Raw genomic sequence first — 15,868 nt, forward strand, 5'->3', positions numbered from 1 at the left:
TTTTCTGCAACATAAAGGCCCTATAATCTTTTCAAAGCTTAAGAACACACTTGTCATTAAATAAAAAGCAAGTAGCAGGCGTCTTCAAACAAAAAATACGCAACCTTGAAATGCTCAATTTAAAATATGCAGCCTCTATAGTGCCACAGGAAACTACAACGTGGGTAATACCCTAATATACCCTGTGCACTTCTACTTTAAGCATGTCCAGACAAAAATTACACACTGCCATCGAAATTTTAAAGGCAAAACAATTTTTAAAGAAGGGCTTATTAATTGCCACTCAAGCAGCGGGGTGAAGCTGCCAGCACAATACACAGTGTGGAAATAAGTAACCTTGGTTACTGTTTCCAGGGACACTGGACTCGCTAACAAGCGCTGAGGAGAAGCTGAACGCAGTGCTGAGTCATTTTAATAAACCTGCGTAACTAAAACCAGTGCAATGGTATTCCATACTCCCCAGACCCTTACTGGTGGCATCTAATACGACATTTCTATGAACAGATACCGAAAGTAATGAATACTTTTCGTAGCGAGGGCTCTTTGTGGATGTTTGCTGTAGTTTCCTCTCCCGCCTCCCGTGGAGTGACTGAACCCACCATACTTGGGAAGGTCAGCGGTAATTAGAAATTTTGTCTAAGAAATTCAGGAATATATCTAGGCATGGAAATCATTCTAGTTAGCAGTAGGTGAGCATACTTTTAAAAATGTTACTGATACAGGCCATTGTGACAGACTAATCCATACAGCATTTCAAAAAAAAGTCTCAGCAGTGTACATTCTGTCAAACTGGGTGCCATTCTTACAGCCCAGGTAGGTTTTGCTACGGTCTGTTGTGGCAGATACAAAACCAGTTAGAAGCCTGCTTGAATGTGGGTGCCGTTTGAAGCCCTCGGTGCTGCACAGGCAGAACTGGAGCACAGAGGCCTCAGGAAAAGCTGCTAGAAACTGGCCCGGGTGTGCTGTTACTAACACTCCACTAGTCTTTGTCTTGTGGCAGCAACGGTTCCGAAGGTCTCAGTCCTTAGTAGATGGAGATGCTATCAATGGGAGCAAATAAGAAAAACAGATTTATCTTATCAGCACCTCCCTGCATTCTGGCGCCTAGTAAGGTGAAGCAGAAGCCTCGTCAATCTCTGTTTAATGAAATATGTTCTATACCTTTTTTGGAGAAGATGGAGGTAAAAGGTGTAATAATGGAACAAAACATTTCCCTCAAGTTTTGTCCTGAGAAGGGAAAGTAATCTATTAATTATGTAAAGCAGCAATTATATTGGCAAAACCAAATTTTTCGGTTCACAAATAAAGACAGCCTAGGTCAGAGAGCGTGAGTCATACAAAATGAAACATTAGGATTCAGAATCTCTTCACAAAGCACATAATTAACCATTCGGAGAAATGGTGTCCTAGATGGGCATGTTCTCCGTAGGAACAACACCGTCTTCACCCTGTGGCTTCTTCCCCCCCACTTTCATGCATTTAGCTAGTGTGGCAAAATTCCCCACAAAAGCATGAGCCTTTTCCTTCTAAAATTCAGTGCTCTTTCTGAACAGTTTTCTTCCACTGCGTCTAAGTTCTGTAGCCTTTACTATAAACACACATCATAGCATTCACCTCACTCGGCCAGGAGCTCTACCTCCTAACCCTGAATTTTCACGTCTCTCCCAGAGATGCTGCTAAGTCAGGCAGTACTGGTACCTATGCAGTCATTTTTGGAAGTTTGGGCAGAGGCCACCACAGAAAGATTTCACTCAGCTGTCTTTCCAAATCGCCTGAAAACAGCACCACGCTCACAGCCGGTATGTGAGGTAAAACAGAAGGTTTTCAGTGAAGGCCCCTAAGGGGAAGGATATTCATCTCAATACTCAAGGATTTGGGCCTCTGTCCAAAGGAAAATTCTCCACTGCTAATTACTCAGGTCTGTTAGGGGGAAAAGTCTTGCAAGTTGACAGTTGTAGAAATGAAGGAAGAGAGTGGAGAACTGGCTCAGGTGCATCAGCGAAGGTAGCGAGTCTGCGCTTACCTGTCACTGTTCACTGGAGACGGACAGAATTTCTTCTGTAAAAAGGACATTTTGATCACAATTTCCCTTCTTTATTCGTTCCACGTATGTACACACGAAATGGGGATAAGTGCACCCCGCTTCACAGGACAGTACGCGTTCTAGATATAAATAAGCACTGGCTCAGCATTCTAGCCAATGCCAACCCTGCAACAATAATTTATTTTTCTTCAAATGTCAGTTCTTCACAGTTTCAATACTGCAGCAGCAAATTATTCCTTAGATAAAGAAAGTTGTGGTCCCTATTTTAAAACACCTTAAGAGAACTAGAGGTAAGTTAGCAAACTAAAGATGACCTTTGTCCCCTGGGTCCCACATGTAGTTTGGGTAGGGCAATTTTACCACAAATCCCAAAGACTGGCAGTGGGACCCAGGGGACAAAGGTCACCTGTAAGAATAACTAAAAACTGCAGCTTTTTTCACACCCACCCATTGGGGAATTCTTCATATAAATTAATATAGGTGAACTTTGCAGTACTTGCATTCTGTTCATTGGTCCCTGGCACCCATGGGTGTGACCCCCCGCCCCCCCCCAAAACCCCATAAACCCAGCTGGTACTTCATAGAGGAGCTTTTCAGAGCAAATCAGGCAGGATGAGGCCAGGAGGTTTTGGTTCCACACAGTTGATCCAGAAGTTGGCACAGCTGGCGTGATACTGGTGTCCTCCGTAGGCCAGCTTGAAGCTGTCTGTTTCTGAGTTGAACGCCTGCCGGGAACAGACAGACATGTGGAGCAAGTCAGGCTTCTGCACCTCAGAGCCGCACGAGCACTTCTCCAGGTCACAGAAGCCAAGGCCAAACTGGCACACACACAAAAGCTGAGCGGGCGGCTATTGAAATTCAGGTCAGAAGGTGTTTTACTGCTAACTAAAGGTATGAAAAAATCTTTACCATTAAACCCAATTTCAGCAAAAGGCGGCCAGATCTTTCATGGGAGCGGCAGAGTCTGGGGGGGGTGGGACGGTGTCATGAGAAGGGGGACTACCACAGCCTTTGTGGCTGATTTTTATCCCTTGTGGTGGTGAAGGAAAGAAAGCCCTTCCCCGAAGGTGGCATTTGACCGTAACATGTAATCCCTTATATTTGGTGGCTAATTACAGTTCTATCATGAAAGAAAACATAAGATTATAAACTCTTAGGGTCCAATGCCATTGGGAGCTGATAACTGAATCAACATAATTTAAAAGTTCAAATAGGTACAGGTTTGTTAAAAAAAAAGAAGAAGAAGAAGAAGATATTAAACATAGGAGAATAATTTCCAGATGAGTAATGTTTATAGGTGAGTTACAGCCAGCCACTCCTAACCACAACCGCATCCTGGGGACTATTTATAGTGCTTTTTAAAGCATTATAACTCAATAAAACAAAACTCTAAAACCCAAACAATTTGTTTTTTGTCTGATAATGGTCAAATCCTGAAGTTCTTTGATCTCACTGTGTGTCATTGGAACTTCTGATCTTCCAGAAGTTGCTCATTGTGTTACTCTACTCGCCACAACACCAGAAGCCAATTATGAGATACAAGCATGCAAACAAGACAGAAGTGGATCCACACAGACAGTTAGTCGACTAAACCAAACATGGGAACAAAGGTGACTCAGTAAAGCATTCATGATTGGAACAGTTCGGGATGGCAGTGGAATCATCTGATTTGCCTTCCACATTCGAAATTAAGATGGAGACACTAAGATAATGTGTAACTGGTTCATACTTTTTTAGGATGTTCCTCTGCAGGCTTCTCTTCTTTCTGAAATAACGTTGAAACCATAAGGTCAACAAAATATCCAGAACAGAGCCTCTTGCCTGCAAATGACTCCTTTTCTCTTTACCACCCTACTAGGTGCAGCAGGCACAACGCAAACCCCACGCTTCCCCGCAACAGCTTCCCAGACTGCTCTTTTGAAACAGTATGTCTATTTCTGTGGTCCGATTTCAAGACTTCATAAAATCCCCACTACCTCTGGGCACAGACCTTGTAGTCAAGTGATCTAAATGGGGTTATCCCCCAGGCTGTATTTGGAATGTATTTTGCCATCTGCAGGGGAAAGGTGTGTGACTTACCCGGCTCCTGGAGTCCACGTTTAACAGGCACACCCCACAAGCAAGCTCCTGAGCATTTTTAATACCAGGCCGCAGCATACAAGAGGAAAAATCCAGTGAATTTTCATCAGGCTGTGAAAACAGGTAAGAACCTGGTAATCCCAAATGCTGTTGGTTTCACTCCCTGATCACTCTTCCCCAATAGGTCCAATAGTAAATTAAGTTAACTCTCTTACACCATCAGTACAACTCAATTTCCCAAATGTTTACCGAGTACCTGCGTGTTCTGGGCACTAGGGATGCTAGCATGAGCAAAAGTCAGTCCCTGTCCTCCGAGAACTCGGTCTCGGGCAGGAGCCTAGGGTAGAGCTCAGGGAGCACGGTGTGATGAAAGCCACACTAGGGTAAAGTACCGAGTGTCAGGGCACCCGTGTGTGTGTGTGTGTGGGGGGGCTTACCTCAACCCCAGGGGAAAGGAAGCTGATGGCAGGGAACGCTTCCTAAAACTTAGATACAACTTGGCAGAGTCCTGATGGGTATATGTGAGGTGAAGAGGATGGGGAGGAAGAGTTAGGGGAGGGAAGGATATTTATTCTACATAGAACACACAGCCTGGGCAAAGGATCTAAGCAAAAGATTGGGTATGGGAAGAAATCTCAGGGGAGGGAGCCAAGCTTATGAAAGGGGTAAGTGATGGAACTGGAGCAAGAGGCCTTGAAAGGAACTGAGGTGTTGAGGTTTTATCCTGGGAAGCCATTAAGGGCTCTAATTGGATCATGGCAGAATCCGGTGTGTATTATGGACAGATCCCTCTGGCTGCAGTGTAGGCAGTGAATTGGAGGAAGTAATCTTCCAGGTATGGGCCTCAGTTACTAGGCTGTTGTAGTCCAGGACACAGACACTGAAGGTCTGAACTAAGGCAGCAACAGTGGGGAATGGAGAGAAGTGGACATATGAGAGCTACTAAGGCAGTAGAGTTAACAGCTCTGGCCGATCTATTTTTATGCGAGGAGGGAAGAGGTCTTGGGCAACTGAGAGGATTCACCATAATAAGGCACAGGAGAGCAGAACCAGGTTTGGGGATGGTGGATGGGGAGAAGAGCTCGGTTTGGTCCAGGCTGGTGGAGTTGCCTATAGCACAGCCAAGTCCTGATGTTACATAAGCAGGCAGCCGGGGACACAGTCCTAGTGCTCGAGAATGAGAGACCTGGAAGTTATCAGCTAGAGACAGTAACGCTAACAACGGCTAATGAGTCAAGCTCTTACTTGTGCCAAGTACCACCCCAAACTCTTTACATGCATTATCTAATTTATTCTTTAGAACAAATCTATGAAATATGGAGAGCGTAGCTCCATGAGTAAAAGGGCAGGTCCCAACTTTGGGAAGCTGTTAATTTCTTGAAAGATAAAATATACACCTCCTATACAAACTTGCAGTTCCACTCCTAGATGTTTATCCAAGAGAAATGAGAACGTATGTTAACAAACGTCTTGCACAAGAGGTGTTCATAGCAGCTGTACTCTTATTAGCCAAAACTGGAAATACCTTGTGTCTACAAACAATAAGATGGATTTTATAAAACCACGGTATATTAATACAATGGAATATTACTCTGTGGCAAAAGAGATCAAACTGACGCATAAAACAACATAGATGAATTTTTAAAACGCGCTATGCAGAAGCAGCCAGATGGACACAGAACATTGTATATATTACATAATTTCATTTACATATAGTTCTAGAACAGGCACATCTATGGTGATGGAAATCCAGGGAAAACAGATCACTGGATGTTTTGGAATCGGATCAGGGGACTGCGTGGGAAGTGACAACACGGAACTCTAGGGTTGATGAAAATACTCCATGTGTTTAGGGTGTGGACTACACGGCTGCATGCATTTGTCAAAGCTCATCTAACTATACATTTAAGATCCGTGCATTTCATTGTGTGTAAGTTATTCCTCAATGAAGAAAAACACTTGAAAAACAGAAAAAGCAAACAAAAAACACCACCAAAGCAAAAAAAAAAAAAGATTCAGAAGAGTTGGATTCTCAATGTGAAGAAGTTTTAGATATACCTAGACTAGTTTATTTTGCTTATATATGCCCTAGAGCAGGGTTCTCAAACTTGCCAACCCTGACATTTTAACTCGGGTAATTCTTTGTTGTGGGGCCTGTCCTCTGCGTTGTAGGATGTATAGCAGGATCCCTGAATGATGTGGGGGCAAAATAGTTCCCCCTCTCCCACCATTAAGCCCTGGCCAGTGTGGCTCAGTTCGTTGGACCATCGTCCCATAAACCAAAAGGTTGTGGGTTCAAGTCAGGACTTGAGGCACATATGAGAAGGCCACCGATGTCTCTCTCTCTCAGCAATGAAAATAAAATGTCCTCAGGTGAGGATAGGGAAAAAAAAGAACTGACTTTCCAAAGTGGAAAAAGTATAATGCCCACACACTTGTTTATTATAAATTTCACTGATACAAAGGAAGTGTAATACACAATTTACAAGTACAATAAATATATAATCATCTTTATTGCAAGTACTATAGCCACTTGATTTGCAGAGAAGGCTTTCTTTGAGAATTTTTGCCCAACTCCTGGATCCATAATCAATCTACACTCATACTTGCACAAAAGAGTATAGTTCTGACGTGAATGCTGGTTGATGTTTTCATGTTAAGGACTGGGATTAAAGTGAAACAGCAGAGACGTTATTTCAGAATTTCACTCGTCTGTCAAATTTGTGTTCTTTGCTCAATCAGATAATATTGGGTTGGCTAAAAAGTTCATTAATTTTTTTCCATACAATAGCTCTAGTAGTGCTTATTTGTCTTTAACTTCATTTGAAATAATTGTTGATTCTATTGTGACAGCTGTCATATCAGCGAGCATTAAAAAAATCAAAATTGGTGAATTTCTGGTGCAGCCATTTTAATATTGAAGATTTAAGAAAATATACATTTCTGGTGTATTATGCTTTATTATTTCAAGAAAGGTAAAAATGGAACTGAAATACTAAAGAAGATTTGTACACTGTATGGAGAAGGTGCTGTGAGTGATGAACATGTCAAAAGTGGTTTGCAAAGTTTCTGGTCCTATTGACATTTTGGCCAAATAATTCTTTGCTGTGGGGCTGTCTTACACATTGGAAGATGTTTAGCAGCACCCCTGGCCTCTGCCCACTAGAAGCCAAGAGTGGGAGATAGCCAACATACTCAAAATATCCAAATCAATAAAGTTATTGGTGAAAATGAAATATGTATCATTTATTTTACAGAAAAAAACTAAACGGACTTTTTGGCCAACCCAATAGTTCTCAAATCCTGGAGAATGCTTCCTCAACTCTGTTCTATTCACAATATGATGGCTCCAGACACGCACTTCTAAGTTTAATCCGCAATCCTAGCACTTTCTCTATAACCGTCTTCAGTCTAGACAATCAACAAAACAACAAATCAAGCCCCGTTTGTAGCATTTGCGATTTCCATGGTATAAATGCTTCCACCATGGTTGATTCCAAGCCACCAATGTGATGTCACTGAACGCGAAGTTGAGAAGAGATGCCAGAGACGCCACCATATGGAACTTCCACACATGGCTGTAACAGACTGCGGTGCCCAATCTGCTGGTTTGTGCAAACCGTTCCAGTTTCAGCTCTGAGGAAACCCCTCAGTCCTGAGCAAACCAAGAGAGTGGTTTGTCCCAGGACAGACATAAATGACCTCAAAAGCCAAGGACTAAGCAGATGGGAAAGAAAGTCAAGATGGAAGGGAGCTGACAGGAACCAAGTAAAAGGTTCAAAACAACTGTCCTGTCTTGAGAACCAAAAACAAGAAGAGTGTGAGTCAAGTGTGAAAAGGCTGGGCGGCCACCAACGTGGGCCCAGAGAGATGCCCGGATGGAAGCCTGCACGGTGCCAAGGTGTGATCCTGAGAACGGAGGCTGGAGGGAGGGGGAGACCAGGTGCTGCAGTGCAGGGGTCAAGGATCTGGGAGCCTGGCGTGCTGGCTGCGTTGTCGTCATGGATACCGAGGTGACCCAGGATGATGGAAAATCCCTGCCAAAATAATAGCTACCCACATTTTCTATAGTTATTTAAGGCTGAATCACTGAGGAGTTACTACACTGTTTTTATACTTGCAAAATTGTATTATTCTCCCCCAGGAAAAAAAGGGCTCCCTCCTAGAAAAATGTGTAGATTATATACGATGCTTCCCCATCCCTTACTACTTTGAAATAAACCATGTATTAGCTCTTACAAATCTTTCTCAAACTAACTTGAGCTAAATCCACTCAAATCACACCTGAGGAAAGGGGGGTGGTCCTTGAAGAAGAAAGGGGCGGGGATGTTTCAACTGTGGGCCTGACACGCTGACCTCTGTGACAGCCGGAAAACTCCGCGGCCTCAACTGAGCCAGAGGGATTTTTCTTTTTTAGCACAATTGTGGCCACTTCTGTCAAGTCTAGAAATAGGCGGTATTATTATTTGTTTGCTGCCCAATTCTGTCATCTGTAAAATGGTAACATCTCATTCACCACCACCCCCAATCCCGCCCGGCAGTTGGTGCTGCTGCCCTTAGAGATACATGAAAAGTGCCCTGGGAAAGGGTAAAATACTCTAAGTGGCTATCACAGTTAGCCACTCTGACAAACGAAACACGGTTTGTGAAGAGGTTAAAAACACAGCAGCATCTGGGAAAACTCTGAATCTTAAAATTAATCAAATTAACAAAAGCCCTTTAACATCTGTCTACCAAAGGGATAAGGGAAGAAAAAAATGAAAAGGTCATATTGTAATTTCCAGGGAAAATGATAACGCTCTGCATGAACTGCCCTGTGGTTAATCTCTCAAGTGGTAAAACCGGCCTTTATGAGCACATTCTGCAAGCAGGGGGAGTGCCCCGTGCACAGCGACCCGAGACACCCCTCAGGGACGGTGCTTCTGTAAGAAGGTGTGCCCTCTACAGGCCACACCTAAATTAAACATCATTTACTTTAATTGGGAAGTATTTCATGCATTTAGTAAGAGAAAAAAAAAAGTTATATTATACATTAACAAGCCCCAGAGGCAGACTGGGATATATCATCCTGAATCTTTAGCCATTAATAAATTGCTAAAATGATGTCCAAGAAAGTCATTATTAAGGAAGAAGACTTTGGTAGTAATTACTGTCCTTAACCAATGTTCTCATTTTCCTCCCATTAAATTAGGCGAGGCCGTACGACGTGCCATGGTCAGCAGCCTGTGAGCATGTCACATGGGTCACTTCTGAAAGGAGGCATTTAAGACTAACGCTCCTTTGACCTTCCCATTGTGACCAGCTGTACTGCACATGGTGGAGGCTCTGTCAGCCTAGGTCCCTGAGTGAGAAGGGCACGCCACAGAGACCCCTCCAACTTGAGATGCGCGTGTAGTAGGAGCAAGAAATAAAGCCTTGTTCCTTCACATCGCTAAATCAGGGTGGGGGGGGGGGTGGGCCCGGTTTGTAATCCGGCCCAGCCCAGCCTAATCTGACTGATATAAAATGTGATCTAGACAGAAGTTCCATGAGCAATTGCAGACTTTTGGTTTGTGTTACAATGTAACCATTCTTGGCTACAATATTTTGGATAATTTCCCCTATTGCTGCTATAACAAATTTGCATAAATTTATTCACTTAAAACAATATAAATTTATTCTCTAACAGTTCTGGAGGTCGGAATTCTGCATTCCCTGGAAATTCTAGGGGAGACTCTATTTCTTTGCCTAGAGCCCACCTGCATACTCCCTGGACCATGGACCCATTTTCCATCTTCAAAGCCAATGGCATAGCATCTGCCCATCTTTCTTTCTCTGCTTCCTCTGTCTTGTCACTTTTTCTCATTCTCACTCTCCTGCCTGCCTCTTATAAGGGTCCATGTGAGGACACCAGGCCCACTTGGACTATCCAGGATAGATTCCCCATCTGAAGATCTTTAACTTAGTTCCATCTGTAAAGTCCCTTTTTACCATATAAGGTAATAAACTCAAAAGTTCCAAGGGTTAGGACTGGACACCTTTGGGGGGGAGGGCCTTCTTCTACGAACCACACCCACCTTCTGTCCACTGAGGACAGCCGAGCAAGACACGAGGAAGGTTCTGTCTCTAAAACACTGTGCAGACTGGCAAGACGATAAAAACGCTATCATTATTAAAAATAAACTGTTTTCCTGATATGCCACAGCAATAGGGAGTAGTCTGAAATTCACTGCTTATGTCACATGGAAAAGAGGCACAAAAGAATTTGTATTACACTGAGGAAAATAGCGGAATCAAAGTGCCTGTGTGATTTTCAATTGACGGGCCAGGAGAACGTCTTTTTTCATAGACTTTGTATGGCAGAGATGGATTAGTTTTGTTTTCCAGGACCGAGTCTTTCTTTGTTCCAAACCTACTAAACGTCAACACATCTCCACAACATAAAGTCTTGGACAACAATTCACTTGTCTCACTAATAGGTGGTTTTTGCTTCCGAGTTCTCACGCAGTCTGTGCCTAGCGTCCACCACCAGAGGGAGTTTGAGTCCACGTACCTGGTGTAAAAGGAAAGGGGAAGATAAAACTGCTGGTATGACTTCCAGCTTAAGTAAACACCAAGGAGCCAGGATTTGGAGTTGAAGACTGTGTACCCTGCGCTCCTCAGCCCAGGCACCGTGACTGCAACGTAGCACTAACACGCTGGGACTTCCTCCTGGAGCAAAGTGCTAGCTGTCTTTTAATGAGGACAGTCTCATGAAGTCTTCATGAGAAGAAACACGTCTTTTTTAGCGTTCCTGAAGCCGGGACTAACACCGTAGGAAGAGAAAGGACTTTCAAAGGATGATGTGCATTCAAATCCCAGATCTGTCAGTGTTAGGGAAGTTTCATCTCTGAGCCCCAATTTCTTCACCTGTCAAAGTAGGGACTATACTACTGACCTAGGACTGTTACCAGGATTAAATGAGAACAAATGTAAAGCATATAGTGCAATACTTGGCAGTTTCTAGTTGCAAAATAAACACTGACTATTACATTAGCATTACAAAAATCAAAGAGCTGACTGTGGCAATTGGGTTCATTAAGGAACTTTAAATTCTACCTAAAATGAAGCAATGATGTAAACAGTTAAGATTCCTATACAACCTCAATCATGCCTCCTATTCCGGAAATGATTCCCCTGCTTTGAGCCTCTAATCCAGAGTCCTTGCAGTGTATAAAGTTTTCTTCCAAGTGAACCGAACTACACAGATAATGGTGTGTGTCATTAATATTTATGCATCTAGTTTTAGAGCAGTAGCTTCTTCCTGACAATTCATACCTGATATTTCCTCTGTGGAACGCATGCTATTCTCCATGCAGTGGGCAACTCAAGTCAGTTTTATAGACCATGGACCTACCAGTTACCAAGAGGAAACGACATGGTGTAATTAGGAAAATTACCTGAGCAGAGAACGGCTGCTTTCCTGTCGTAGCTAACCTGGTGAAAAAAGCAATCAGAGAGAAGCATCGGTAGAGAAATGAACTTGCTGGTGTTCGCGCACAATCTGCAGTGTGTTCCTGTGTCGTCTAGTTGCCAACTAACTAATGTCTGTAACCTATCCGGTGTCCAAAGACATGTCAGGTAAACTCGCTCTCTAGACATGGATGCCCAAAATGGATGTTCTCAATGGGAGCCTGAAGGAGAGGGGACAAATGCCGGGCCACTCACCCCATTTTCCTGACATGCTGTCACACGGGGGGATTTAGAACCACCACATGTGAACAGGGCAACACTTCCCAGGTCAGGTGGGTGACCAAGCCCTACAGGCTTTCTTCGAAATCACAAAATCAAATTCTGTGGCTTCTTTAAAAAGGTCTGAACCAAGTTAATCATTGGTGTGAAACATCGGAACAGGGATTGTCTCTGAGTGGAGTGGTGACAACGCAGGAGCAGGAGGGAACTTTCTGGGATGGTGGAGTATTCTCTGTCTTCACAGGCACAGGGGTTATATGGGCTCAGAGTTTGTCAAGACTTACTGAATGGTATAACTAAGATTTTTGCGTTTCACTATATATATTTTAACAAAAAGAAGAAAAGAAGAAGAAAGAAAAATGAAGAAAGGCAGGGAGGAAAGGCAGGCCTGAAGGGGCCATCAGAGACCTTTCTCATGCACAGCTGTGCATCGTGGGAGCTTAGAAGTTTGGGAGGATGTTCACGGATGAAACTGGCTGCCACCTCCTCGGGAGAGCAGCTGCCTTGAGAAATAAACACGTGACAGCAACCCAAGCTGGGATTCTCCCCAGTTAGCCTTTGTCCCAAACTGAGAAGGACTAATCCATACTAAGCTCGGGTAATGTGCTTGGTCTTCTGTGATACCCTTTCTTCAAAGAGCTCACGGCAAACAGGGATGCTTTACAATTACAGCCATCTTTTTCTAACAGTACCAAAGAGAAGAAATGGGCAGCCGATTTGAAGGTTTGTGCAGAAATCTAGTTTTCAAAGTGTTAATTACAATGAGAAATGGATTGCTACCAAAACGAAGGACCTTAAAATCTAAACGGAAAGTAAAAGGCTTTGAAATTACTTTATAGTCCTGGGATATAAATAGGGGTAAAGAACTTGACTGTTTATATCAAGTTGCTGCCAGAAAGACTCCTGGTGTTTCATTGACCTTGATCCTAAGTAACAACTCACTTTTCCCCAAAGGCTTCTGCCCATGTCTGGTTTTACCCACCTAGCTTGTGCACTTCAAGGAGGCAACAGAGTGTAATGGTTGAAAAAGCAGAATTCTGACTTTCACACTGAACCCAGGTCTCAACAATATCTCTGTGCTTTAGTTTCTTCATCTGTAAAAGGGGTAGAATAAAAGTATCTACCCTCAAGATTTTTGTGAGTATTAAATAAATAACATCTACATAAAGAGTGAAAAATAGGGTCTAATATAGGGAACTGTTCCACGTGTGGGAAATGTAGCCCAGCCCCCACTCAGAAAAGCCAGTGGGAGCGAGGTCCGGCAGGCAGGATCCACGCCCACAGATAGGTTCCCCTGTGGGGAATCAGGCCTGCATTGTACCTAGGCTGCTATAAGACTTGCTTTTGCTAAAACTCCCTCACCCTGAAATGAGGCAGCAAATGTTTACTAAGTATCTTTAACTTCCTAAAGTCTGTGCTAAACCTCCCAAGTATGGAGTGTAACCAGTTCAACCACTTTCCCCCTTGATCTGGAACATGCTTCTCTTTGAAGTAGCAGCATTCTGTCCTTTGTTGTCTGTAAAAAGTAATCACCTACAGTGAACCCTTGCATAGTAAATGAGGATCAACTTCGATGTAATGTGCCCAGAAAAGCAATGAAAGCCTGTCCAGGCAGGGGTCAGGTTCTCTCTGGCCCTCTTGACCTCTCTCACTTAGAGAGTGGCCATACCGTCCCTTTTTCTCCACAGGATTTCTGTAGTCCGTGTAAATTTGTCCATTGCTGCCACAACACACGGATCCCGCTGGCCAGGATCCGCATTGGTCTAGTACATGGCAAGCATTCAGTAAAAGGTGGCTAACGATGATGACATTCACACTTTATCCGATTCATATTAGCCCCAGGTTAGGAAGGAGAAAGTGGATGAATTAGGAGACCCAGACACATACACACTGAGCTCAAGATTCCTAATACTTGGTCTTAGATACCTTTTTGCTGTAAAAACATGGAACAGATGGGTTTTGAAGTGAGACCTTGGCAAGACTGAGTAGAGGCCCTGATGAAATACAATGTCACTGATGCAAAGGGAACACACGGAACTCCATGATAAACGACTGGTAACACCTCCTTCTTTATCCCACAACCTCACAGGCGCCCTCACGGACCTCACTAGCCAACCATCTTCCTTCATAGCTGGAGCTTAGAGATGTTTTAAAAACCCAGGGATCCATCACCAAACACAACCCTATTACCATTCTGGCAAAGTTCCTTCCAGCCCTGTAGTAACAGTTCTGTGTTACTGCAGAGTTTGTCTCCTTTAAAGAATGGTTGTGCAACACCCTAGTATGAAGAGCCACACAATTTACTCGACTAGTCCTCTAGATTTGGACTTCTGGGTTATTTCCAATTTTTCGCTTTTACAGAGAATAATTTGTGTATTTAACTTGCTTCTTTTTGTGAGTTTGTATTTAGAAGTGTTGCCTTAGGAAGTTTTCAAGTGGAATTACCGAGTCGGCCACTCTGAACGGTGCTAGGGCCTTCAGTTCACTCCACCTTCACTGGGTGTCTGTGCAGTGCCTGGCACTGCGCTCGGGTGGAGAACAAAACATAAATAAAATGTGGTCTTGGTCCCTGTCCTCAACGAGTTCACAGGAGGGGGAAGCAGATTGCCAAACACACTTTCCACAGGGTGGTACCAATTTATATTGAATGAAGTCCCTAAGGAGTGGTCCACATTTGACCACTTCAACACTGTAGGATTTGAATAAACCAAACAAAAAACTGTGATTATTTGCAGGTTAAAGATGAAGTCTCGTTTTAACTTGAATTAATGCTTACTATTACATGTGCCTCCCTTTTTATCAATCACTTCATGTTTTTCCTGATTTTACTGGGATGTTGGTGTATTTCTCACTGATTTGCGTGCTTTCTTCACAAAGCAAAGACGTGAGTCCACCAGCTGTATGCACTGCCACACTTTTACCTAGATTACTGTTTTGTCTATTTTTTCCACACTTAGAATGACTTTCACTAATTTGTGCTTGGAGCTATGCCCTTCGGCCTATATTCAGAGATTTCATAAGAAACTACTCAATGAAACCTGTTGCTTTATTTATTGAAAGGATATTTAAAGATAACGTAGGTTACACTAGTTTCCTCTTTACAAGAGCCCGCAACAGAAATTTCTGGTATTACTACCAGGACTAATTAAGCTTCTTGTGAGCAGTGGGTTAGTTTTTATGTTAGGAACACAGTGAATCATGGACATCATCATGTCTTCTTTCTATCAGTTCAGGTCAACTGTACAGCTCACCACTGGCAAATGTAAGCACTTTAAAAGCACACATTTTTGTACACTTAGCTTCATTCCTGGCTTTATCTTACTTCCCCTACTTTCATTTTCCCTACCCATTTATTTAAAATTTTAATCCAGTTACTAAAAGTATGACATATACAAAACTGCATACCTAGTTTGAAAAAATGGGAAGGTTCAAAAAAGGATAGATAAAGTAAAAGTCCCAGCAAACACTGCGTTAGCACACAAGGAAGTAAAAAGACACAGTCTGGTTTTTAAGGAGCTGACAAGCTAGTGGACGAGAAGCAAGTAAGCACACAACCGCCACCAAGTGTGGTAAGTGCTACATGTAGGGAGGAGTGTGCTATGGATACACAGAAAGGCATCCAATTCCGACAGAAGGCGTCTCTGGAATGACTTCTGGGGGAAAGGATGCAGAGGCCAGAGGGAAAAGCAGTCTCACAGAGAAAGAGACCCGGGTAGTCTAAGAGATGGAAAAGACCTTACATACTGAGCTAAGGAGTTTAAACTTGATCCTGAAGATCCCAGAGAACCCAATGTGGGATTTTAAATGGGACTTAAAGACACAATTAGATTTGCATTATAGAAAGAAATGCTTGATAGTGGTATATAAAAGAGATCAGTAAGAGATAAAAAAAGTTAACCAGTAACTCTAGCTATGCAGTCAGAAGTGATACAGGCCTGAATGATTTAATACATTAAAAAAATGTATTTTTTCCCATTTCTATACTTCCTAACTATTGTTAATATGTAAGAATACTATGAATTTTTGCTAAGCTCA

General features: G+C 43.0%; 1 protein-coding gene across 14 annotated transcripts in view; it reads right to left on the reverse strand.

Annotated features, from left to right (window-relative positions):
* Positions 1-2,072: 2,072 nt before the first annotated feature.
* Positions 2,073-15,868, reverse strand: part of SYNRG (synergin gamma) — a 70,930-nt gene continuing 57,134 nt past the window's right edge. For 10 of the 14 annotated variants that reach the window (XM_053910471.2, XM_053910463.2, XM_053910474.2 and 7 more), the window contains 3 exons: positions 4,124-4,234; positions 3,774-3,809; positions 2,073-2,769 (listed from right to left, as the gene is read on the reverse strand). In XM_053910471.2, coding sequence (XP_053766446.1) covers positions 2,638-2,769; positions 3,774-3,809; positions 4,124-4,234 — 279 coding nt within the window. In that variant the 3' untranslated portion in view covers positions 2,073-2,637. The remainder of the gene's footprint in view (positions 2,770-3,773; positions 3,810-4,123; positions 4,235-15,868) is intronic. The other 4 variants (XM_053910473.2, XM_053910472.2, XM_053910464.2 and 1 more) reach the window with 2 other exon arrangements.

Source organism: Desmodus rotundus, chromosome 9 (assembly GCF_022682495.2).
Source record: "Desmodus rotundus isolate HL8 chromosome 9, HLdesRot8A.1, whole genome shotgun sequence".
NCBI classification, from domain to species: Eukaryota; Metazoa; Chordata; class Mammalia; order Chiroptera; family Phyllostomidae; genus Desmodus; species Desmodus rotundus.